This window comes from Oncorhynchus tshawytscha, linkage group LG06 (genome assembly GCF_018296145.1).
Source record: "Oncorhynchus tshawytscha isolate Ot180627B linkage group LG06, Otsh_v2.0, whole genome shotgun sequence".
Classification (NCBI taxonomy): Eukaryota; Metazoa; Chordata; class Actinopteri; order Salmoniformes; family Salmonidae; genus Oncorhynchus; species Oncorhynchus tshawytscha.
Window position 1 is genome coordinate 17297451 of NC_056434.1, and position 25027 is coordinate 17322477.

The following is a 25027-nucleotide window of genomic DNA, read 5'->3' on the forward strand; positions in this document are numbered from 1 at the left end:
TTGGGCAGTACATTGAGACCATTGTAAAATCTGCATGCAAATAGCTCCACTTTGAGTGTGGTGCTTGGAGCCAACATGGTGTCTGGGTGGGAAGACAAGGTCCTGTTAGACTGGGTTTTGTACTTGGCCTTCCAAACACCATTCAAAGCCACGGACTTCCCCAATGCCTGATTGAATTCACTTTGTGACATTTTGAACCCTTTGGGGAGGGAGAGTGAGGGGGAACGGGAATGGGAGATTGAACAAGGAACAAGGAGACCTCAGAAAACTTTTGCAAACAGCCTCACCACCGAAGTGGCATAATGCCTCATTGTGGGGCTTGAATGTGTGTGGGGGAGGGGGGATGCATGTGATGTTTGATACCCAAGTTGATAGTTAAAAGATTGGGTTTTAGTCTAGAAGTGTATTTAAGGCTGTAAGGGCAAAACTTTGGACTGCAATGTGTTTGTGTATCTCGAAATCCCTAATTGACATCAATGCATGATTTACGAGACAGAATTACGGATACGGATGTGGCCCTAAATACCTGGGGAAACATCTGGTGGCAAGGGGTTATTTCTGTGAACTTCCAAGGCAGTTCATGCTGTGTACACATTTGCATGTCTAATTTCTGCATTATGTGTCGCGATGGGATGCTTGGACGCCAGGAAAAGACCAGGAGCTGTAGTGGATTTGCGTTAATGTGTGTTTGCGTTAGAGGTCGACCGATTAATCGAAATGGCCGATTAATTAGGGCCGATTTCAAGTTTTCATAACAATCGGAAATCGGTACTTTTGGGCGCCGATTTGCCAATTGTTATTATTATTTTTTTTTATACCTTTAATTAACTAGGCAAGTCGGTTAAGAACACATTTATCACACACTTATTTTCAATGACGGCCTAAGAACGGTGGGTTAACTGCCTTGTTCAGGGGCAGAACGACAGATATACACCTTGTCAGCTCGAGGGATCCAATTTTGCAACCTTACAGTTAACTAGTCCAACGCAATAACGACCTGCCTCTCTCTCGTTGCACTCCACAAGGAGTGCCTGTTATGCGAATGCAGTAAGCCAAGGTAAGCTGCTAGCTAGCATTAAACTTATCTAATAAAAAACAATCAATCATAACCACTAGTTAACTACACATGGTTGATGATATTACTAGATATTATCTAGCGTGTCCTGCGTTGCATATAATCTGACTGAGCATACAAGTATCTAAGTATCTGACTGAGCGGTGGTAAGCAGAAGCAGGCGCGTGAACATTCATTCAAACAGCACTTTTGTGCGTTTTGCCAGCAGCTCTTCGTTGTGCGTCAAGCATTGCGCTGTTTATGACTTCAAGCCTATCAACTCCCGAGATGAGGCTGGTGTAACCGAAGTGAAATGGCTAGCTAGTTAGCCGGCGCTAATAGCATTTCAAACGTCACTCGATCTGAGCCTTCTAGTAGTTGTTCCCCTTGCTCTGCATGGGTAACGCTGCTTCGATGGTGGCTGTTGTCGTTGTGTTGCTGGTTTGAGCCCAGGGAGGAGCAAGGAGAGGGACGGAAGCTATACTGTTACACTGGCAATACTAAAGTGCTATAAGAACATCTAATAGTCAAAGGTTAATGAAACTCAACTCAATCATCAAGTTTGCGGACGACACAACAGTGGTAGGCTTGACTACCAACAACGACGAGACGGCCTACAGGGAGGAGGTGAGGGCCCTCGGAGTGTGGTGTCAGGAAAATAACCTCACACTCAACGTCAAAAAAACTAAGGAGATGATTGTGGACTTCAGGAAACAGCAGAGGGAACACCCCCCTATCCACATCGATGGAACAGTAGTGGAGAGGGTAGTAAGTTTTAAGTTCCTCGGCGTACACATCACAGACAAACTGAATTGGTCCACCCACACAGACAGCATCGTGAAGAAGGCGCAGCAGGGCCTCTTCAACCTCAGGAGGCTGAAGAAATTCGGCTTGTCACCAAAAGCACTCACAAACTTCTACAGATGCACAATCGAGAGCATCCTGTCTGGCTGTATCACCGCCTGGTACGGCAACTGCTCCGCCCACAACCGTAAGGCTCTCCAGAGGGTAGTGAGGTCCGCACAACGCATCACCGGGGGCAAACTACCTGCCCTCCAGGACACCTACACCACCCGATGTCACAGGAAGGCCATAAAGATCATCAAGGACAACAACCACCCGAGCCACTGCCTGTTCACCCCGCTATCATCCAGAAGGCGAGGTCAGTACAGGTGCATCAAAGCTGGGACCGAGAGACTGAAAAACAGCTTCTATCTCAAGGCCATCAGACTGTTAAACAGCCACCACTAACATTGAGTGGCTGCTGCCAACACACTGACTCAACTCCAGCCACTTTAATAATGGGAATTGATGGGAAATGATGTAAAATATATCACTAGCCACATTAAACAATGCTACCTAATATAATGTTTACATACCCTACATTATTAATTTCATATGTATACGTATATACTGTACTCTATATCATCTACTGCATCTTTATGTAATACATGTATCACTAGCCACTTTAACTATGCCACTTTGTTTACATACTCATCTCATATGTATATACTGTACTCAATACCATCTACTGTATCTTGCCTATGCCGCTCTGTACCATCACTCATTCATATATCTTTATGTACATATTCTTTATCCCCTTACACTTGTGTCTATAAGGTCGTAGTTTTAGAATTGTTAGCTAGATTACTTGTTGGTTATTACTGCATTGTCGGAACTAGAAGCACAAGCATTTCGCTACACTCGCATTAACATCTGCTAACCATGTGTATGTGACAAATAAAATTTGATTTGAAATACAAATGGTATAGAGTGAAATAGTCCTATAATTCCTATAATAACTACAACCTAAAACTTCTTACCTGGGAATATTGAAGACATATGTTCTCATGTTCTGAGCAAGGAACTGAAACGTTAGCTTTCTTACATAGCACATATTGCACTTTTACTTTCTTCTCCAACACTTTGTTTTTGCATTATTTAAACCAAATTGAACATGTTTCATTATTTACTTTTGGCTAAATTGATTTTATTGATGTATTATATGAAGTTAAAATAAGTGTTCATTCAGTATTGTTGTAATTGTCATTATCACAAATCGGCCGATTTGATCGGTATCGGCTTTTTTGGTCCTCCAATAATCGGTATCGGTATTGAAAAATCATAATCGGTCGACCTCTAGTTTGCGTTCATGTGTGCATGCCTGCGTGTTCTTGTTTTGCAGAAACTTAGGCTGCTTTTCGACAGTAAAAGCAGTGTTACACTAGTGTACATCCCCTTTGTTTATACTAGGGAAATTGTGTTTCCAAAGCTAGGGCTGACAGTGAGAACTTGTGAAGAGCAGAATTAACAACCTCTTCATAACCAAAATAGTTGCTTTGTGAGAAGGTGTTAAAGTTCACAGTTAGACATTGTTATGTAAATTACAGCTGAAAAGTAACAGTAGCCTGGCTTTGGCTCAGTGAGACACGGGTACCGGCCCATGTAGATGGAAACAGAAAAGTGAGCCTTTTTGGTAAAACAGGGGTTAATCCTGTATGGCAATACACAAGTAGTGTGTTTGTTCAGCTCCTCGTTTTTGATTGTCTTCTCCCTGGATTTTTCTTCTGGTGTCACAGGAAGCAGCTTTTTGGCCTTAGCGATGGGTTTCCTGTCAGGATTGGAGCGGCCCTGAGTTCCTACTGCGAGACAATAGGAGGTTTCCCCTGTGGGCCGGGTGCTGTTCTCAGACCTGCTTCCCTTCAGGAAACTGCAGATTTATCCCAGCAGCTGAGCTGTACTGAGCTGAGCCACACTGACTCAAACAAGGATTAGAGTGAGGCACTACCCTATGAGTGTGTGTCTCTTCTGAATGGGGCTTTTGTTATGTTCAGTAGTCTGATGGTAAAGATGAGCCTGTAGTTGTGGTGGGGTGGGCTGGAAGGATGAAGGAATAGCCTTGCCCAATAAGACCCGAATCTGGGTTAATAAGTGTGGGCTGATCTGGAGTGACTATCGTCTATCTGTGGAGCTAGAAGCCTTGCTTTCTCTATTGTCAGCCGGGTTTGCTGTTGACCCTCTCCTTTGAGGGAAAAGGGAGGTGGTGGCCGGGATGAGGTCACTTTTCCAAAACATGGCTCCTGCCATGTAGCCAGCAGCCCTCGGCCAGAACACTTCCTGTTGAAAAGCAGCGCTGAAAAAGTATTCTTCAGTGTTAGAATTATGGTGAATGCCGGGGAAACAGCCACCTCAGTGATGACGGTAATGGTAGAGAGTCGTTATGTTAAACAGGATAACAAATCTTTATAGAAACCCTCAACAGCTATTGGAAATATGTGCAATTGCTTAGTTTATAGTAGCTTGGCTTCAGTTTGTAGAGTAGTCCAGTGTGTCCGAATCCAATGACGGCTTTACAAAGTTAAACCTTCTATTAGTTTTACATTGACTTACAGCCATAGGCATTTGTTTTTGTCATTTATGGGATCATATGACATGATCTACAAGATTGCAACAACAACATAGAACATTGTGTAACAGGCAGTTGCGCTTGCATGTGTCTGTGTGTGCGGTCACATCATGCGGGTGTATGTGTGTGTGACATGGATGTGGCTGTGGCTCACTGCTGTTGATGAAACAAAGGGGGATACCTAGTCATTTGTACAACTGAACGCCTTCAACTGAAATGTGTCTTCCACATTTAACCCTACCCCTCTGAATCAGAGAGGTGCGGGGGGCTGCATTAATCGACATCCACGTCCTCGGTGCCCGGGGAACAGTGGGTTAACTGCCTTGCTCAGGGGCAGAACGACAGATTTTTACCTTTACAGCTCAGGGATTTGATCCACCAACCTTTCAGTTACTGGCCCAACGCTTTAACCACTAGGCAGAGGGATGTGGCTTCTCCCCCTGATTGTGTGTGTGTTGTAATTTGGTGCCTGTCATCAGGACCTGGAAAAACATCTTGAATGGGCCTGTTTGTGCTGAGTGGGAGCTGGTGACACTAAGTAAGGAGGAGTGAGGGAAGGAGTGGGTGGCATAGAGGCTCGGCTACATGTCTATTTTACACTCCTCTAATCTGAGGAGAGGGAGTAGGTGGGATGGAGGCTACGTGTCTATGTTACACTCTTCTGATCTGAGGAACAGGCATCTGGGGCAAATCTGAGACACTTGGAATTTGGCGGTTGCTAATACCTGACTAAGGGTTTCTTTGTGTTTATCTAAGTGTTGTCGATCCTGCCTCGTTACCCCTGGCTTTTTCACAAGGTTAGTTATGATTTTGTGGCTGTGTAGATAACCTAATCCTTCCAACATGATGATATGTGCAACAGTGGCAATTGTTATTGAGTGGACTATCCTGGCTAAATAAAATAAATTAGTTGTTTGGAAGTTGAGATGATTTAGAGATTGGTTAATCTGCGCAGCACCTTGACTAATTTGACTGGATGTTGTGAAGAAGGCCTTGGAGTTATACCAGACTGGGAATTGAAATCCTGGCCCTAGTAAAGTTATAGGCTATAAATAAGGCCCAGAGTTTTCCCTAGCCAGGAACATGTTTTTGCTAGATGGCCTTAGAACCCTGTGTTTGAAGGAGAGGGTTTTCCCTCTGGCTGGAAGAACGAAGCGGTGACAGCAGGCATGTCTGAAGCTAACCAGAGTCCCCCAGACCAATCTCCACTTGAAGTCTCAGGCTAATGGCCAGTGTCAGTGGATGGCATTCTCTTGTGATAAGCTTGGCTTGGTGAGATGAAGGGAAGGGGCTGTAGAGACTAGCCTCTGCAATCAGTTTTTGTGTTTTATTTTAATCCAATGCCTTGCTTTGTGGAATATTAATGTAGGATACGCTGGGCTTTGCTGTCACAGTGTCAACATTTTGTGCATAGCTTCTCCTTGAATTACAATGAGAGATTACAGAAAATCCATGTATTTGGAGATGTTTTTTAATTTATCCTTCTATGTTATCACAACTACCATGTAGGTCTACATGTCCCAGCCTGGTCCATGCTAGCAAGTTGTGAGAGGGAAGTGTGGTGGAATGTGCCAGAGGCTATAGGGAAACAGAATCTGTGTGTTTGTGTGTTAGGGTGCTCTGACCCTGTGTCGATCTCTCTTTCTTAGTCTAGTTGTCTAAGGAAATGTGACCCACAACTCTGAACTCTGTATATGTGTTGGTGTGTATGTTAGCTTTTCTACGGGAGTTGTCATTCTGGGTCGGTGAGAGAAATAACATACTACTTTAGCTATGAAGGCTTTAAAAAACCCACCCCAGACCAATGTAGGAAATTGCTTTTCAACAAGGGGTGAATTCAGAAATATTGCTAAATGGATTCTCTCTACTTTTAATTTGCCCAGCAGGCTGTCTTGTAAGCCATGTGAGAACATATGTGACCGACTGGCTCAATTCGGTCTTCTGTAGCAAAATTTGAAATTGTGTTTTTTACATTGGATAAAAGTAAAGACTCAGAGCTAGAAAGTATATATCGAACACAACAGTTGAGGAACAATGGGAAAGTAATTCTGCTTTGATAAACTTGTAACCCCACTTTTGAGAAAATGTTCCTTGAATGTTTTGGTACACCTACTGGAAAGCTCTTCTTTGTCTACACTCATTCAGCATTGTCACACCCCCTTAAGCATTAGCCCCACCAGTCTTTTTATGGATTCACTTGAGGCCATGTGCTAAACAACCAAAGATTACTGGTTTATACTACGTCTATTGACATGTCTGTAGACAGTTGTCGCAGTGACATCATGAACATTCTATTGTTGTTCGACATCAAACTTGTCGTTGTTCTTATGAAAAAGTGTAAACACAAAAATGACAGGCTGCATGACATCAGCAGCCTGGTGGTCCAAAATAGCATAACTGGTATATTTTAACACCAATAAACCCATCCGTTCAAAAATGAATTTAGTATATGTCAATCTAGCAAACCAGGCAACTAAAAGCAACTTTCTAAACAATGTTTTGGTTCGTTTCTAGCTTGTTAGCTGGCTAGCTAAAGTTAAGTTAAGTTAGCTTAAGTTAGCTGGCTAGCCAGTTCAAATAATTACCATATCATATAGCTGACAATGTCTTAACTTAACTAGCTCATTTGTATTCATTATTACAGGAAAATAAACTCACAACAAGATCATTATTTGCAAGTTAATGGCGAGCTAATTTCAGAAAATAGCTTATGGTTGTGAGTGTGACGAAATAAAAGTTGGGCATTCTACCGGAGAATTTTAGATCTTGGTCTCATTGGCCTAACGTTTATAACCTAATTTGACTTTGGTGCAGGTCATGTTGTTCTTCACATTACTGTCTCTGGTAAATACACACTATATCAAATAAAAGACAGGTTTATTTGTCACATGCACAGGATATAGAAGGTGTTAGCAACCAGGCTATAACTATCTTTTAAAAAAAAAATATTTTAATTTAAGCAGCTAGGCCAGTTGAGAACAAGTTCTCATTTACAACTGTGAACTGGCCAAGATAAAGCAAAGCAGTGGGCCAAAAACAACAACACAGAGTTACACATGGGATAAACAAATGTACAGTCAATAATACAATAGAAAAATCTGTATATAGTGTGTGCAAATGAAGTAAGGAGGTAAGGCAATAAATAGGCCATAGTGGTGAAGTAATTACAATTTAGTAATTAACACTTTGGTGAGAGATGTGCAGATGAAGATGTGCAAGTAGAAGTACTGGTGTGCAAAAGAGCAGAAAAAACAAAGACAAATATGGGATGAGGTAGGTAGTTGGTTGGATGGGCTATTTACAGATGGGCTGTGTACAGCTGCAGCGATCGGTAAGCTGCTCTGACAGCTGATGCTTAAAGATAGTGAGGGAGATATCAGTCTCCAACTTCAGTGATTTAAAAAAATTTGTTCCAGTCATTGGCAGCAGAACTGGAAGGAAATGCGGCCAAAGTAGGTGTTGGCTTTGGGGATGACCAGTGAAATATACCTGCTGGAGCGTGTGCTACGGGTGGGTGTTGCTATGGTGACCAGTGACTTGAGATAAGATGGAGCTTTACCTAGCAAAGACATATAGATGACCTGGAGGCAGTGGGTTTGGCGACAAATATGTACAGTCGTGGCCAAAAGTTTTGAGAATGACACAAATATTAATTTCCACAAAGTTTGCTGCTTCAGTGTCTTTAGATATTTTTGTCAGATGTTACTATGGAATACTGAAGTATAATTACAAGCATTTCATAAGTGTCAAAGGCTTTTATTGACAATTACATGAAGTTGACTCAAAGAGTCAATATTTGCAGTGTTGACCCTTCATTTTCAAGACCTAAGCATGCTGCCAATTAACTTCTGGGCCACATCCTGACTGATGGCAGCCCATTCTTGCATAAGCAATGCTTGGAGTGGTGCTCCATCATACTGGAAAAGGCATTGTTCGTCATAAAATTGTTCCTGGATGGTTGGGAGAAGTTGCTCTCGGAGGATGTGTTGGTACCATTTTTTATTCATGGCTGTGTTCTTAGGCAAAATTGTGAGTGAGCCCACTCACTTGATTGAGAAGCAACCCCACACATGAATGGTCTCAGGATGCTTTACTGTTGGCATGACCTTGTCTTCTCTGGACAAGCTTTTTTCTGGATGCCCCAAACAATCGGAAAGGGGATTCATCAGAGAAAATGACTTTACCCCAGTCCTCAGCAGTCCAATCCCTGTACTGTTTGCAGAATATCAGTCTGTCCCTGATGTTTTTCCTGGAGAGAAGTGGCTTCTTTGCTGCCCTTCTTGACACCAGGCCATCCTCCAAAAGTCTTCCCCTCACTGTGCGTGCAGATGCACTCACACCTGCCTGCTGCCATTCTTGAGCAAGCTCTGTACTGGTGGTGCCCCGATCCCACAGCTGAATCAACTTCAGGAGACGGTCCTGGTGCTTACTGGACTTTCCTGGGCTCCCTGAAGCCTTCTTCACAACAATTGAACCGCTCTCCTTGAAGTTCTTGATAATCCAATAAATGGTTGATTTAGGTGCAATCTTACTGGCAGCAATATCCTTGCCTGTGAAGCCCTTTGTTTGCAAAGCAATGGTGACGGCACATGTTTCCTTACAGGTAACTATGGTTGACAGAGGAAGAACAATTATTCCAAGCACCATCCTCATTTTGAAGCTTCCAGTCTGTTATTCAAACTCAATCAGCATGACAGAATGATCTCCAGCCTTGTCCTCGTCAACACTCACACCTGTGTTAACGAGAGAATCACTGACATGATGTCAGCTGGTCCTTTTGTGGCAGGGCTGAAATGCAGTGGAAATGTTTTTGGGGATTCAGTTAATTAACATGACAAAGCGGGACTTTGCAATTAATTGCAATTCATCTGATCACTCTTCATATCTTTCTCGAGTATATGCAAATTGCCATCATACGAACTGAGGCAGCAGACTTTGTGAAAATTCATATTTGTGTCATTTTCAACATTTTTGGCTATGACTGTAGCGAGGACCAGCCAACAAGAGCATACAGGTCACAGTGGTGGGTAGTATATGGGGCTTTGGTGACAAAACGGATGGAACTGTGATAGACTGCATCCAGTTTGCTGAGTAGAGTGTTGGAGGCTATTTTGTAAATGACATCACTGAAGTCAATGATTGGTAGGATATGCAAATGGCTCTAAAAAATAATAATATTGCTACACAGATCATACACGTAACATTAGCTAGCTAGCTAACAGTACGCTTTAACTTGGAATGTAAACAGCTTTCTGACAACATTAGAAACGTATAATATCTGAAAATGTAGCTAGCTAGACTCTCTTACCGTATACGTGGATGAATGCTTCTCCCTCTCTGTCATGGATGCCGTGGTTGCCCTTATTTTGACAATGTAATCCGGAGACAGGTGTTTTATACAACAGTGTGTTCTTTTCTAGACTCCCTCCATGTTATTTGCAATCAAATGCCAGAATTTTCTCCAACTCCTTAGCTATCATACTCAGCTTCCACCGGGCATTCCATTGAATTCAAAACTCGGTCCTCCATGAAGTGGAGAGTGGAGAGCATTAGCAACATTATCACAGTTCTTTGTGATATCTTTCAAAAAAGCCTCTTTAGAAAGGATTACCTACACATACTGAGCAGCTATTGTTATAGACAGAAGCAATCATATCTAGTGGGAAGGTTCCTGTCTTTTTTTCGTAGCCAAACCAACTAGGTTTATGAAAATGTTTGTTCATATTTACAGATAGCGTACACGTTTGTTTTTAAGTCACATGAAAGTTCACATGTTCCAGAAGGCATTTCTGCCAAAAATGCATTTTTATAAAAAAATAATGTGTTTGCTTTCAAATGCCTCTCCTGTGAAGTAGTAACGTGCGACATACGCCTAGTTTCCTGAAACGAGTCACATATGAAGGTCTTCAGGTCTCCTTACAGTAAGAGCTTCATAGGCAGTTTATGGCAAGGCTTCATCTTGAATGAGAAGGAATTGCTGCAGTTAATTTTCACCATCATTCGAAAGCATCAAGCTGCAACGGTCTGAATAGTATAATTTTAAGCTTCATGCTCTCTTTACCTCTGGGAAACACATGAAAAATACATAGAGATGTTGGTCTTAATTTGATCACCCTGTTGCAGGAGTGTATTTGAGGTTTAAAAATGCTTCTGAAATGTATCATTTCCACTTTGAAATTTCAGACTTGATATACCCTTACCAAAAATGTATCAACCCCTAAAAAAATAAATAATTATAATCCACATAATAATTTACATTTCCTGTTGCTTCAGGATTATTTTCCTGCTATAGAAAACTTGATCAAATTAAGATCCTACATATGTACATTGCATTCGGAAAGTATTCAGACCCCTTGACTTTTTCCACATTTTGTTACATTACAGCCCTATTCTTAAATTGATGAAATAAAACATTTTCATCATCAATCTACATACAAAACCCCATAATGACAAAGCAAAAACTGTTTTTTAGAAATGGTTGCAAATAATTAAAAAACAAAACAGAAATACCTTATTTACATAAGTATTGAGACACTTTGCTATGAGACTTGAAATTGAGCTCAGGTGCATCATTTTTCCATTGATTATCCTAAAGACTCTCAGACCATGAGAAACAAGATTCTTTGGTATGGTGAAATTAAGATTGAGATCTTTGGCCTGAATGCCAAGCGTCACGTCTGGAGGAAACCTGGCACCATCCCTAAGGTGAAGCATGGTGGTGGCAGCGTCATGCTGTGGGGATGTTTTTCAGCGGCATTGACTGGGAGACTAGTCAGGATGGAGGGAAAGATAAACGGAACAAAGTATAGAGAGATCCTTGATGAAAACCTGCTCCGACCCTAAGCACACAGCCAAGACAATGCACGAGTGGCTTCGGGACAAGTCTCTGAATGTCCTTGAGTGGCCCAGCCAGAGCCTGGACTTGAACCCGATCAAACATCTCTGGAGAGACCTGAAAATAGCTGTGCAGCGACGCTCCCTATCCAAACTGTACAGAACTTGAGAGGATCTGCAGAGAAGAATGGGAGAAACTCTCCAAAAGAGCCTGAATGCCAAGCGTCACATCTGGAGCAAACCTGGCACCATCCATAAGGTGAAGCATGGTGGTGGCAGCATCATGCTGTGGGGATGTTTTTCAGCGGCAGTGACAGGGAGACTAGTCAGGATTGAGGGAAAGACGAACGGAGCAAAGTACAGAGAGATCCTTGATGAAAACCTGCTCCGACCCTAAGCACACAGCCAAAACAACACACGAGTGGCTTCGGGACAAGTCTCTGAATGTCCTTGAGTTGCCCAGCCAGAGCCTGGACTTGAACCCGATCGAACAACTCTGGAGAGACCTGAAAATTGCTGTGTAGCGATGCTCCCCATCCAACCTGTACAGAACTTGAGAGGATCTGCAGAGAAGAATGGGAGAAACTCCCCAAATACAGGTGTGCCAAACTGAATACTTATGTAAATGTGATATTTCCTTTTTAGAATAAGGCTGTAACATAACAAAATGTGTAAAAAGTCAAGGGGTCTGAAAACTATCCTCAGAAACACACATACAGTACACAGGTATCTGAGTCTCTGTGTCCATTCTCTGCCCAGGTTGTGAGTAGATTCTCTGGGGGCTTCTGCTGAAAGGTGTCAGTCCACAACTATGACTCAGTCTGTGCAGGTCAACCCAAAGCTGCCTGGTAAGCACATTTCACCTCTATTCTTTTCATTAGACGTTCAGTTCCAGCTGGTATTTACCAAGTCATTATGTGGTAACAAATTATGGACATAGTCTAATTGCTACCTGTTATTATAATGTTTTATTGCGGCTTGCAGATCTGGGCGCACCGTTTCTATACTCCAGTCGGGAAGAGGCGGATCAACAGGGCTCTTATTCGGTCCAGACACCGTATGGCTTCCAGCTGGACCTGGACTTCCTCAAGTATGTGGAGGAAATAGAAAGCGGCCACCACGTCCGACGGGCACCCGTAAACTCCCGCAGATCATCCCAGGGGGTCAAAGTCTCCCAGCGGAGCCCGAGTGTGGGGGGACGCGCCAGCGGCTGGACCTCCACAGAGTCCCTCTCCTCGCCCGCCAGCGAAGATGGTCGAGTGCCCCCTCCCCCGCCCCCACGGAATCGCATTGGCTCTGCTCCCAGTGAGGGGCAACCCCTGTCCTCGCTATCTGTCCTCAGCCCTCCTCTCTCTGCTGGCGCCAAAGTGCCACCACCACCTCCATTACGTAACTCCAGAGTAGAGAGGACCCTCCTGGAGACCAGCCTGAGACTGCAGCAGGAGCAGAGCCATCAGCACCAAAATGGCACCCGTTTCCAGCTCTCAGACCCACCAAAGCAAAACCCCAGGACTGCCCCTACCCATGTCACCCCAGCTAGTGCAGCAGCCAGCGTGGATGAACAGCTCTTGCACCTGTCCTCTGCCTCTCCCAGCCCATCTCAGAGTAGCCTGCACAGACCCAGTCCCCACACCTCCGGTAAGAGCACCCCGGCCTCTAGCACCGGAATGGCTACTCTGCCCCCCAGCCAACTGCAGACGGTGAGAGAACAGATGGCCACTGCCCTGAAGCAACTGAAGGAGATGGAGGAGCGAGTAAAGGGTGTCCCAGTGCTGGAAAGAGAGGTGGCCAAGCTACAGGCTGAGAAAGACATGCTCCTACTGGCACTGCAGGAGAAGAAGACCTTGGTGGCCCAACAACAGGCTACAACAGTAGTCAGCAGTACTAGTACCACCACGTTGGACGCAGGCACACAGAGTCAGGAACGTCCTATTTTATCCCCTAAGAGTCCCAGATGTCCAAAGAGTCCCAGTAAATTAGGGGACCTCAGAAAGCTGACAGAGAAGTTCGAAGGCAAGACAGAAAAAGATGGAGCACGTTCTGAGAAAGTTCCGGAAAAGAAGTCTGTGGCCATCGGGGACGACATGTTGCTGGATGCTGGGGTCTTCTACTACAGCCTGGGCACCAAGGACGCCTCAGAGGGCACGCTGCAGATGGACGTCTGCGAGAAAGGAATGGCCACGGAGGCGCCGGCCATCCGCGAGGAGGGGGTGCAGGCTGTAGTGGAGACAGAGGAGGCCTCAGTTTGGGTGATGGAATCCCAGCTGGGCCTAAGCAGCGATGCCCAGAGAGAGATCGACACCCTACAGGACAACATCAAGTTCCAGCAGGAGTCCATCTCGGTTCTGGAGGGGCGACTTGGCCAGGCTGACGAGGTCCTGGCGGTGCTCAAAGCCCAGGAGAATGAAAGGAAGTCCAAGGCAACGTCCGAAAAGGGGGTCCTTGTCAAACCAGACTCTGCCCATGCCCAAGTGGGGACTGAAGCCTCTACAATGTCCGCACCAGCTTCACAGAATGTCGCAGTCTCCTGTTGTCCTGAGGTGGTTGACGCATGTGTAGGTGAGGATTTGAGAGCCAGATATTACGACCAGAGCACTCAGACTGACTCTGTGGAGATCCCTGCAGAAGCGGAATCAACCCCAGTAGTACTGGTCAGCACTGGAAGTCAATGGGAGAATCTGTACATGGAGGAGGACATAGAGCAGAAAGCTCCAGTCACTGCGCTGAAGAGGAGACAGACGACCATTGCGGAGTACAAGGTCAACCCTGGCAAGGAGACGGTCAGTTTACCCAAAGGAAAGGGAGTGAAAGAGGAGGAAATGGCGCCCAGCACTCCAACAACTGCAACAACGGTTGGAAGTGAGTGCCAAGTATATTTATTTAACTGTTATACAATAGTACTTCATATAGAAGATAAATGATTCCCCCACACTAATAAAGCAGGTATAAAAGTAATATAGAATTCAATGTACTAGCATACTGGTTGGGTCACTCGCCATATCCGTTGTGGCCACAGGTATGTTGAAATCAATCATGAAGAAGAAGGATGGGAGTAGTTCCAGTGAATCACGCAGCAGCGGCAAGAAAAGCTTGCAGTTTGTTGGCATTCTCAACGGGGGGTAAGTGGTGCTTTGCCATCAATGAATGTGTCAAATAGCACATATTAACATTACACTGACAATATTACCATTACACGGGCCATATTCAAAGGAAATTATGACCAATCTTAAAGATAACTAACTAGACATGTGCTTCTGTCCAGGTATGAGTCGACATCTAGTGAAGAGGAGGAGGATGATGATGAGGAAGAGGGGAGTTCCTCAGGTGGCAGTGAAGTAGGTGATTGCTCAGACGGTAGTGATGATGAAGATGCAGTGGCCGCTCTGGAGGAGACCTCCGATGAGGAGAGGAGCATGAATATGGATGACACCGATAGTGATGATGTGGCCTTAGCAGCAGGGACTGGAGCCACTGAGGAGATTCCAGATAAAGTGAAAGAGAAGTATGCTTGATTATGGCTACAGCTCATAGAAGTCAGTGGTGGCAGATACAGTGCCTTCAGAAAGTATTCACATCCCTTGATCCCTTGACAAAGTGGGATTCAAAGGGATTGCATTTTATTATTCTTTTTTCAACGATCTACACAAAATACTCTGTCATGTCAAAGTGGAAGAAAAATTCTAACATTTGTAAAAAAAAAAATGAAATAAAACACTAATATCTTGATTAGATAAGGATTCAACTCCCTGAGTCAATACAGTAGAATCACTTTTGGCAGCGATTACAGCTGTGAGTCTATCTGGATAAATCTCTTAGAGCTTTCCACACCTGGATTGTGCAATATTTTCCCATTATTCTTTAGCAAATTCTTAAAGCTCTGACAAATTGGTTGTTGATCATGGCTAGACAACCATTTTCAGGTCTTGCCATAGATTGTCAAGCAGATTTAAGTCAAAACTGTAACTTGGCCACTCAGGAACATTCACTGTCTTCTTGGTAAGCAACTCCAGTGTAGTTTAGGCCTTGTGTTTTAGATTATTGTCCTGCTGAAAGGTGAATTAATCTCCAGTGGCATGTAATCATGAATGCTAAGAGAAACCAGGCTATCCCAAAAAATGTACCAAGAAAAAAGAAAAACAATTGTCTCTCTGTGTTTCATAAATTTCCTTCAATTTGCAGAGGCTGAATGTATCTCACTGGAGAAAGCATCCGAGCGAACAAAACAGCGCCCCTCTGTCTCAGTATGTCACGTGTCTATCTGATGCTGTCTGGTCAGAAATAGTATGACATTGTTGCCGCCCATAGCATTAAATACAAGGTAAGCCAGCGAGTGTTTGGTCTCCCATGATATAAAAATGAACAAATAAATAGACAATCGGCGTTGAGATAAAATCAGTGAGCTCAGCTGTGAATGGTCCTGGCATACCAAAAAAAGGTGTCAAGGGAAGCCAGTTTAGATTTGGCTAGAGGCCAATCCCGTCACAAGCCAAACTTCATTATTGACAGACAAAAACTTGAATTGTTGCGTCTCGTTGTGTTGTTGTCCTCCGGTGGCTAGCTAGCTAACTAAAATCATCCCTTTCCTAAATTAGCCATCGGTAGGGATTTGGACTGGTGGTTTTAATACATTTTCCGTACTGGCCAATAATTAGAACGATGATTATGATCCAACCATAAATTCATACATTGTGCCCCTGGCCTGAGAAGATGGAAATTCTAGATGTAGTATGCTAATGTTAACTAGTTGGCCTGGTTGCCCATGAAAGGAAGCTAGCGAGCAAGTATTTTAGCCAGGTAGCCTAGGACAACCAAAACTAAAAGTGGGTACTGTATGACAGAGTCATACACCGTTTAGGCAACATGAATGAGGAGGGTGGCATTTCTCTACAAGTGGGGTGAGTCAACATGTTTTTTTAGCACAACTCTATACCATGGATATCCACGTCATATTTAGCTAATGTTGATTTGACTAAATCTTTTTTGGTATATTTTAGTTGTCACTGTATTAGACTAAGCATAGGTGATTAGATGTTGTTGAAGTTGAAATGGTGCTGGAATAGTGGCGGCAGCTCCTGTTTTCTTTGCGACTTGCGGTAAATCTCCATGGTTCTAAATCAATAGTTGTTTAATAGTCCGAAATGTCGGAAACATTATCTTGCTTGTGTGGTTGAATTAATGTGTGGTTGAATTTATTCTGCCACTGTGTCTTCTTAGGCCTATATATCACGATGTCAAGGCATATGAACTAACAGGTTATAGAGCAAACAATGCAATTATCACAACACATAGGTTGTAAATATGGCTTTTTTTGTTCTGGATTGGCTTCCTCGGTCATTTTACCCATGCACTGTTCGTCTCCCGGTGTCTGATGGAAAGCAGACTGAACCAGGTTTTCCTCAACTATTACAAACATACCCATATCATGATGCAACTACCACTATGCTTGAAAATACACTGCTCAAAAAAATAAAGGGAACACTTCAACAACACAATGTAAATCCAAGTCAATCACACTTCTGTGAAATCAAACTGTCCACTTAGGAAGCAACACTGATAGACAATACATTTCACATGCTGTTGTGCAAATGGAATAGACAACAGGTGGAAATTATAGGCAATTAGCAAGACACCCCCAATAAAGGAGTGGTTCTGCAGATGGTGACTACAGACCACTTCTCAGTTCCTATGCTTCCTGGCTGATGTTTTGGTCACTTTTGAATGCTGGCGGTGCTTTCACTCTAGTGGTAGCATGAGACGGAGTCTACAACGCACACAAGTGGCTCAGGTGGTGCAGCTCATCCAGGATGGCACATCAATGCGAGCTGTGGCAAGAAGGTTTGCTGTGTCTGTCAGCGTAGTGTCCAGAGCATGGATGCGCTACCAGGAGACAGGCCAGTACATCAGGAGGACGTAGGAGGGCAACAACCCAGCAGCAGGACCGCTACCTCAACCTTTGTGCAAGGAGGAGCAGGAGGAGCACTGCCAGAGCCCTGCAAAATTACCTCCAGCAGGCCACAAATGTGCATGTGTCTGTTCAAACGGTCAGAAACAGACTCCATGAGGGTGGTATGAGGGCCCGACGTCCACAGGTGGGGGTTGTGCTTACAGCCCAACACCGTGCAGGATGTTTGGCATTTGCCAGAGAACACCAAGATTGGCAAATTCGCCACTGGCGCCCTGTGCTCTTCACAGATGAAAGCAGGTTCACACTGAGCACATGTGATAGACGTGACAGAGTCTGGAGACGCCGTGGAGAACGTTCTGCTGACTGCAACATCCTACCGCATGACCGGTTTGGCAGTGGGTCAGTCATGGTGTGGGGTGGCATTTCTTTGGAGGGGCCGCACAGCCCTCCATGTGCTCGCCAGAGGTAGCCTGACTAACATTAGGTATCGAGATGAGATCCTCAGACCCCTTGTGAGACCATATGCTGGTGCGGTTGGCCCTGGGTTCCTGCTAATGCAAGAAAACCTCCCTGGTCTTTGTGGTTAAATCTGTTTGAAATTCATTGCTCTGCATTTCAGATAATTGTATGTGTGGTACAGAGATTTAAAAAATCATAAACACTATTATTGCACACAGAGTGAGTCCATGCAACTTATGTGACTTGTTAAGCACATTTTTACTCCTGAACTTATTTAGGCTTGCCATAACAAATACATATTGACTCAAGACATTTCAGCTTTTTTAAATGTTTTTATTAATTTGTTAAAATTTTGAAAAAGATAATTCCACTTTGACATTAACGGGGTATTGGGTGTAGGACAATGACAAAAAAAATCAGGCTGTACAACAACAAAATCTGGAAAAAGTCAAGGCGTGTGAATACTTCCTGAAAAAATGTAAATGAGATTCAACATAATTTTAAAGGGATAATTAACAGAATTTTCATATTTTGTTGATAGTTTGCTTTCCTTGAAAGAAGTCTGTTGGTAGTAAAACTTGAATCCTTTATTTTGGTTTGTAGCCTATAGGTAGCCTGAATTTTTAAAAGTTAGCATAAATGCCAAATAAGTAATGGGAGCAAATCAGTCCTGAATTAACGGTCAGAATATCTCAAAGTTATTTCGCAACATTATCATCTGTGAAGCTATGCATCTGTATAATATTGCCGAGCAATTATAGCCAAGATGTTTACAAAAATGAGTTGAATACTTTTTATAGGAGCCTCATCCATTGGCTAACTGCACAAGTGTTAGATCCCCGTTTGTCACGACCCATAGATAACTTTCACATCTAATTGCAGTAATCCTTTGTCCTAGGTTTGAGCTGAGTGCAAAAATGCGTGAAGCTTGTCTCATTTTGAAGAACCATCTGAATGATGATGTCAAAACACTGAAGAGTAAAGAAGTGGTGAGTTTCAGCATGCCTCTAATTTCTCTGTTTGATAATATCCTGGAAATCTTAAATTCCCGGTTTAATCTTTAATTTCCGGTTAGTTTTTTTCCAAAATGCACATAATCTCTCAAGTGTTCCCTCTCAGTATTAAGAGTGATATTTTAAAGTTCCATGACTTGAAGTGTTTATAATGATATTAGTATGATAACCTTTATGTAGTAGTATTCCATCCTTGATCTTATCCCACATCCTCTCTTCTTCTCCCTTGTCTTGTCCTATAGATCTCCAGCACTCACACTGTGCAGCTGGAATGGTTCCGCATCTCCAGTGCCAAGCTGGCCCAGCAGCCCCGTGTCTCAGACTACCTGATGGCCTTCACAGAAGTCTCCTCTGCCTTGCTGGCCCACGTCGTCAACATTACCGATGGCAATGGCAACACAGCCTTGCACTACAGCGTCTCCCACTCCAACTTCACCGTGGTGGGGCTACTGCTGGACACAGGTTAGTTGGAGTGAGGAGTCTTCACTTATCTTTGGGAAGTTGTGTTAGGGTCAAGGTTTATGACCTTAGTGAAGAGGGCCTATTATAATGAATATGCAGAAGTTTGGTTATTTATAGTTTAACTACAGGCATAAACTCACATTAGTTATGCCATACCCTGGGGTTTCAACAAGGTGTGTGTGTGTGTGTGCAGGCATGTGTTGTGTAGATAAGCAGAACAAGGCAGGCTACACTGCGATCATGCTGGCGGCCCTCTCAGCTGTGAAAGAGGAGGATGACATGGTGGTGGTCAGGAAGCTCTTTAGTCAGGGCAACGTCAACGCCAAGGCCAGCCAGGCAAGTCCTTCTCAATCACTTCACATCCACTCTATCCCCTCTGTCAATACTGCTTATGTGTGTTTCTCTAACACTATGCTAACTGGGCTAAGTTGTGTTTAGGCTGGCCAGACGGGGCTGATGCTAGCTGTTAGCCACGGACGGCAGGAGATGGTGCGGGCATTGCTGGACTGCGGGGCTGACGTGAATGTGCAGGATGACGAGGGCTCCACGGCGCTCATGTGCGCCAGCGAGCATGGCCGCGCCGAGATTGTCTCGCTGCTCCTGGACCAGCCGGGCTGTGACATCTCCATTGTGGACAATGTGAGTTCCTTTGCTGTCTGTCTGTCTGTTTACCCTGTACACTCACAGAGTGTGTCTTGATATGCTTACCTGGCTTTCTCTTCCTGTCCACTTTCCTCATCCTCTACTTCATTTCTGTTTCACAATGAACTGAAAAAACTAAGCAAGTGCTCTGATAGGCTTTAGCCATATTTCCCATCTTAACATCAGAGCTGCAGATGAAGGACAGGAGAGCAGAGGAGGAAACCACAATATATTATTGAGATGCACCCAAGAAGTGAATACAAAAACACATACTCAATTTATTTATTTGATAAATTCTTGTTTGTATGAACACTTTTATTTTCACAATAAGAGAGAATAATTTTAGAATCTATACACCAAGTGTTTTTCTACAGTATGACTTTACAATACATTTTTCTCAGACTACTTTGAACCTCCAGTCCAGACTCATATCTGGGGGAAAATGTGTTAGCCGTGTAGCACATGGATTGGGTTTCAGTAGGACACAGCTGGACTGAGAGGGGCTGGGAAAGTATTTGGGAACATGCTTTTTTTCCCAACTCTGTGACAGTTGGAGACAGCTAATTGTTGAGGACTGGGAGACAGACAGAGATGTGGGTTAACCCTTTGCCTGTGTGTAACCTAGAGCGAGGGGGGGGGGGACGACATAAAGAGCCAGTGTGGGTGCAGGGTTTCGTTCCAGCCTGGTTCCAGCTTCACTTAGTTGGTGTGTTACTTAGCTGCCTAGAAGACCCACACCGGCCCAGCAGTTTAAAACCTCTACAGGATCGGTGGGTCCCCCGTGGGACGGTTGAGCTAACGTAGGTTAATGCGATTAGCAAGAGGTTGTATGTAAAACATTTTTTTACCAGGACATCTGATATTGGCAGAAAGTTTAAATTCGTGTTAATCTAACTGCACTGTCCAATTTACAGTAGCTATTATAGTGAAAGAATACCATACTATTGTTTGAGGAGAGTGCAGTTATGAACTTGAAAATGTATTAATAAGCCAATTAGGCACATTTGGGCAGTCTTGATACAAAATCTTGAACAGAAATGCAATGGTTCATTTAATCAGTCTAAAGCTTTACACACACTGCTGCCATCTAGTGGCCAAAATCTCAATTGCGCCTGGGCTGGAATAATACATTGTGGCCATTCTCTTGCATTTGAAAGATGATGGAACAAAAAACATATTTAAAAAACGTGTTTTTTTTCTTTGTGTTATCTTTTACCAGATGTGATGTGTTATATTCTCCACAAACTTCAACGTGTTTCCTTTCAAATGGTTTCAAGAATATACATATCCTTACCTCCTGAGCTACAGGCAGTTAGATTTGGGTGTGTCATTTTATTGGCCAAATTTGGCTCGCAGGTGATTTTATTTGGTGCCCCAAGTTTTCTGAGGATAATATATATATATATATATATATATATATATACTGTGCCTTCAGAAAGTATTCACACACCTTGACTTTCCCCCGCAAAAATGGTGTTACAGCCTGAATTTAAAATGGATTACATTGAGATTTTGTGTCATTGGATTACAGACCCCATAATGTCAAAGTGGAATCATGTTTTTAGAAATGTTGTCAAATTAATAACAAATGAAAAGCAGATGGCCTCCCGAGTGGCGCAGTGGTCTAAGGCACTGCATTGTAGTGCTTGAAGCGTCACAGCAGACCCGGGTTTGATCCCAATATGTGTCACAGCCAGCCGTGACCGGGAGACCCATGAGGTGGCGCACAATTGGCCCAGCGTCGTCCAGGTTAGGTGAGGGTTTGGCTGGCCGAGATTTCCTTGTCCCATCGTGCTCTAGTGACTCCTTGACCTCGGTTGCCTGTTGGTCGATGTTTCCTCAGACACATTTGTGCGGATGGCTTCCATGCTAAGCGAGCAGTGTGTTAAGAAGCAGTGCGGCTTGGCAGGGTCGTGTTTCGGAGGACGCATGGCTCTCGACCTTTTCCTCTCCCAAGTCCGTAGGGGACTTGCAGTGATGGGACAAGACTTGTATTGGGAAGAGAAAGTGGTAAAAGTACTAAAATAAAATGAAAAGCAGAAATGTTAAGTATTTAACCCCTTTTTAATGGTAAGCTCAAATAACTTAACATAATAAGTTGCATGGACTCACTCTGTGTGCAATTAATAGTGTTTAACCAGGTTTTGAATGACTACCTCATCTCTGTACCCCACCCATACAATTATCTGTAAAAACCTTAATTTGAGCAGTGAATGTCAAACACAGATTCAACCCTCAAGACCAGGGAAAGAAGGGCACCTATTGGTAGATGGGTAAAAAAAAAATCAGACATTGAATATCCCTTTAAGCAGGGTGAAGTTATTAATTACACTTTGGATGGTGTATCAATACACCCAGTCACTACAAAGATACAGGCATGAGGCCAATGGGGATTTTAAAACAGTTACAGAGTGGATGTGATAGGAGAAAACTGACGATGAACAACATTGTAGTTACTCCACAATACCAATTTAAATGAGAGTGAAAAGAAGGAAGCCTGTACAGAATAAAAAATATTCCAAAACATGCGTCCTGTTTGCAATTAGGCACTAAAGTAAAACTGCAAAAAATGTGGCAAAGAAATTAACGTTATGTCCTGAATACAAAGTGTTATGTTTGGACAAATCCAACACATCACTGAGCACTATTCTTCATATTTTCAAGTATGGTGGTGGCTGCATCATGTTATGAATAATGCTTGTCATTGGCAAGGACTAGGAAGTTTTTAGGATAAAAAGAAATGGAGTAGAGCTAAGCACAGGCAAAATGCTAGAGGAAAATCTGGTTCAGTCTGCTTTCCAACAGACACTGGGAGACAAAGTCACCTTTCAGCAGGACAATAACCTAAAACACAAGGCCAAATACACACTGGAGTTGCTTACCAAGTCAACACTGAATGTTTCTGAGTGGCCTAGTTACAGTTTTGACTTAAATCAGCTTGAAAATCTATGGCAAGACTTGATAATGGCTGTCTAGCAATGATCAACAACCAAGTTGACAGAGCTTGAAAATGTCAAAATAGAATAATGTGCAAATATTGTACAATCAAGGTGTGCCAAGCTCTTAGAGAAGGACTCACCGCTGTAATCGCTCCCAAAGGTGATTCTAATATCTATTGACTCAGGGGGTTGAATACTCTAATCAGAAAGTATTCATACCCCTTGACTTATTCCTCATTTTGTTTCTTTACAGCCTGAATTCAAAATGGATTAAATAAAAATAAATTTCACCCATCTACACACAATACCTCATAATTACAAAGTGAAAACATATTTTTAGAAATTTTGGGAAATTAAATACAGAAATGTCAAAGTATTCACACACCTCAATACTTTGTTGAAGTATCTTTGTCAGCGATTACAGCTTTGAGTCTTTCTGGTTATGTCTCTTGAGAGCTTTCCATGCATGGATTGTGCAACATTTGCCCATTATTCTTTTCAAAATTCTTCAAGCTCTATCAAATTGGTTGTTGATTATTGCTAGACAACCGTTTTCAGGTCTTGCCATAGATTTTCAAGTCAATTTGCGTCTACAAATGATTTGTAATTACGTTCTGGCATATAGCTTATTAATCTTCCTAAACTGTGTGTTGTGGCTATGAATGTGCAGGAGTGCTATGTGTATCCTCAGAGGATTTATAGCTAAGCCTGCTCTCCCTTTCGTGTTCCTCCCTCTCTAGGACGGCAGTAATGCTCTGTCCATCGCCCTGGAGGCCTCTCACAATGACACAGCTGTGCTGCTTTACGCCCACATGAACTACGCCAAAGCCCAGACAGCTGTGAGTTCCCCAGACTGGTCTGGAGGCCTGCCTTTTTTTATATGACAAACAGCCAGTTAGACCATGAATCCAGTATATTTTGCACTCACAACATATCTGTGTCATGCGCAATGTTGCTACTATTTGAAGTGTGTAATTTTAGCGCTTCAGCTACACTCCAATGTTTAGTTTGGGTGTGGTATGTTGGCTGCTAGTTGAAAGATCCTGTCTTGACATGTGTAGCAGTAGTGACCCATAGAGCACATTCTATAAAGCACCATGTATTTTTCCCCTCCAGTTTATTACTGTTCATTGTGATTTTTGCCCTGTTTTATTACTATCAGGCTGAAAACGTTGGTATATTTCTTTCAGGGGACAACCAAGTCTCGAAGCCCCACTAGTCCTCAAAAGACATGGCCTGCTGCGGAGTAATGGGCCACCAATATGGAAAAACAAACATAACTGGACTTGAGCATTGAAAATGCGCCACTGCAATACTACCGCTGTCTACGTAAATATATGTATTTATATAATGGCATACGTCATTCATTTATTTGTATTGTTAATATAATATAATTTTTTCAATAAATGCCTTAAACCGTTATTATATAAGCCAATTATCTGCATTTGCAACATTTCTGACTAGGTCAAGGTCTGCAGCATATTTTTCTATGATACAGTAAAGCAGACCTCACATATATTTGCACTCATTGATTGTGTTTAGTTTGAGTTCCCCTCCCCCTTTTAAAGGCGCACTCCAGCTATTTAAAAAAAAATACTTTTCCTGTTGAAAAACAATATCCCACGTATAAATACAGTAATGTACACACACTTAAGGGTACAAAAAAATATGTTTTGAGCAAATTAGTGTTTTTTAGACACAAGTGCAAACTTCATGGAGTAGGCCATTTGACGGGTTGGTCTGATGGTGCCCTCTGATGTCATCGGCCTCCCCCCTTGCTTGTAGTAACAATAGAGAACACCTGGACCACCTATTTATATGTTTCTTTTGTTAAGTAAATCAGGTGATAAATTAACTGAAAATGAGACTGGAGTAGTAGTCTTCTCAATCTTCATGCCAAAATAGTTCCAAGTTTGCACTAACTGTCTATGCCTTGTATATTCATGTATCTATTTTCATGTAAAAAAAATAAACATATATTTACATAACATGTGACTCTGTTAAATTTTGTACTAAGCAGATATACCAGAAGGTTGCTGTTAATATTCATTAAATAAGATGATGTAAGGCAGGTATTCCCAAACTGGGGTACGAGTAATGCCATCCTGGGTATGCCAAATATAAATATGATTCACATTTTAAAAATAAAAAAATCTTTGTTTTCTTTTTTTTCTTCACATTTTCTAACAGTACATTTATATTTTCCAACGGGGCTATACATTTGGGTGAGTTTCTCTCTCTCGCCAGAGTAGCCTCATTTCACTGCCAAAAATAAAATGAAACCCTCTGGACTCTGCCCTGGCTATGAACTCT

General features: G+C 42.9%; 1 protein-coding gene across 3 annotated transcripts in view; it reads left to right on the forward strand.

Annotated features, from left to right (window-relative positions):
• The window catches only part of LOC112252156 (KN motif and ankyrin repeat domain-containing protein 3), a 36169-nt gene extending 11467 nt beyond the window's left edge, over nt 1-24702 (forward strand). Inside the window, exons 1-11 of one of the 3 annotated variants that reach the window (XM_024423146.2) lie at nt 3853-4255; nt 12054-12142; nt 12279-14153; nt 14311-14413; nt 14557-14796; nt 18557-18647; nt 18914-19133; nt 19327-19469; nt 19572-19772; nt 23455-23553; nt 23905-24702. In XM_024423146.2, coding sequence (XP_024278914.1) covers nt 12106-12142; nt 12279-14153; nt 14311-14413; nt 14557-14796; nt 18557-18647; nt 18914-19133; nt 19327-19469; nt 19572-19772; nt 23455-23553; nt 23905-23964 — 3069 coding nt within the window. In that variant the 5' untranslated portion in view covers nt 3853-4255; nt 12054-12105 and the 3' untranslated portion in view covers nt 23965-24702. Of the gene's footprint in view, nt 1-3852; nt 4256-5031; nt 5258-12053; nt 12143-12278; nt 14154-14310; nt 14414-14556; nt 14797-18556; nt 18648-18913; nt 19134-19326; nt 19470-19571; nt 19773-23454; nt 23554-23904 lie in introns of those variants that run through there. The other 2 variants (XM_024423147.2, XM_024423145.2) reach the window with 2 other exon arrangements.
• Nucleotides 24703-25027: the final 325 nt, after the last annotated feature.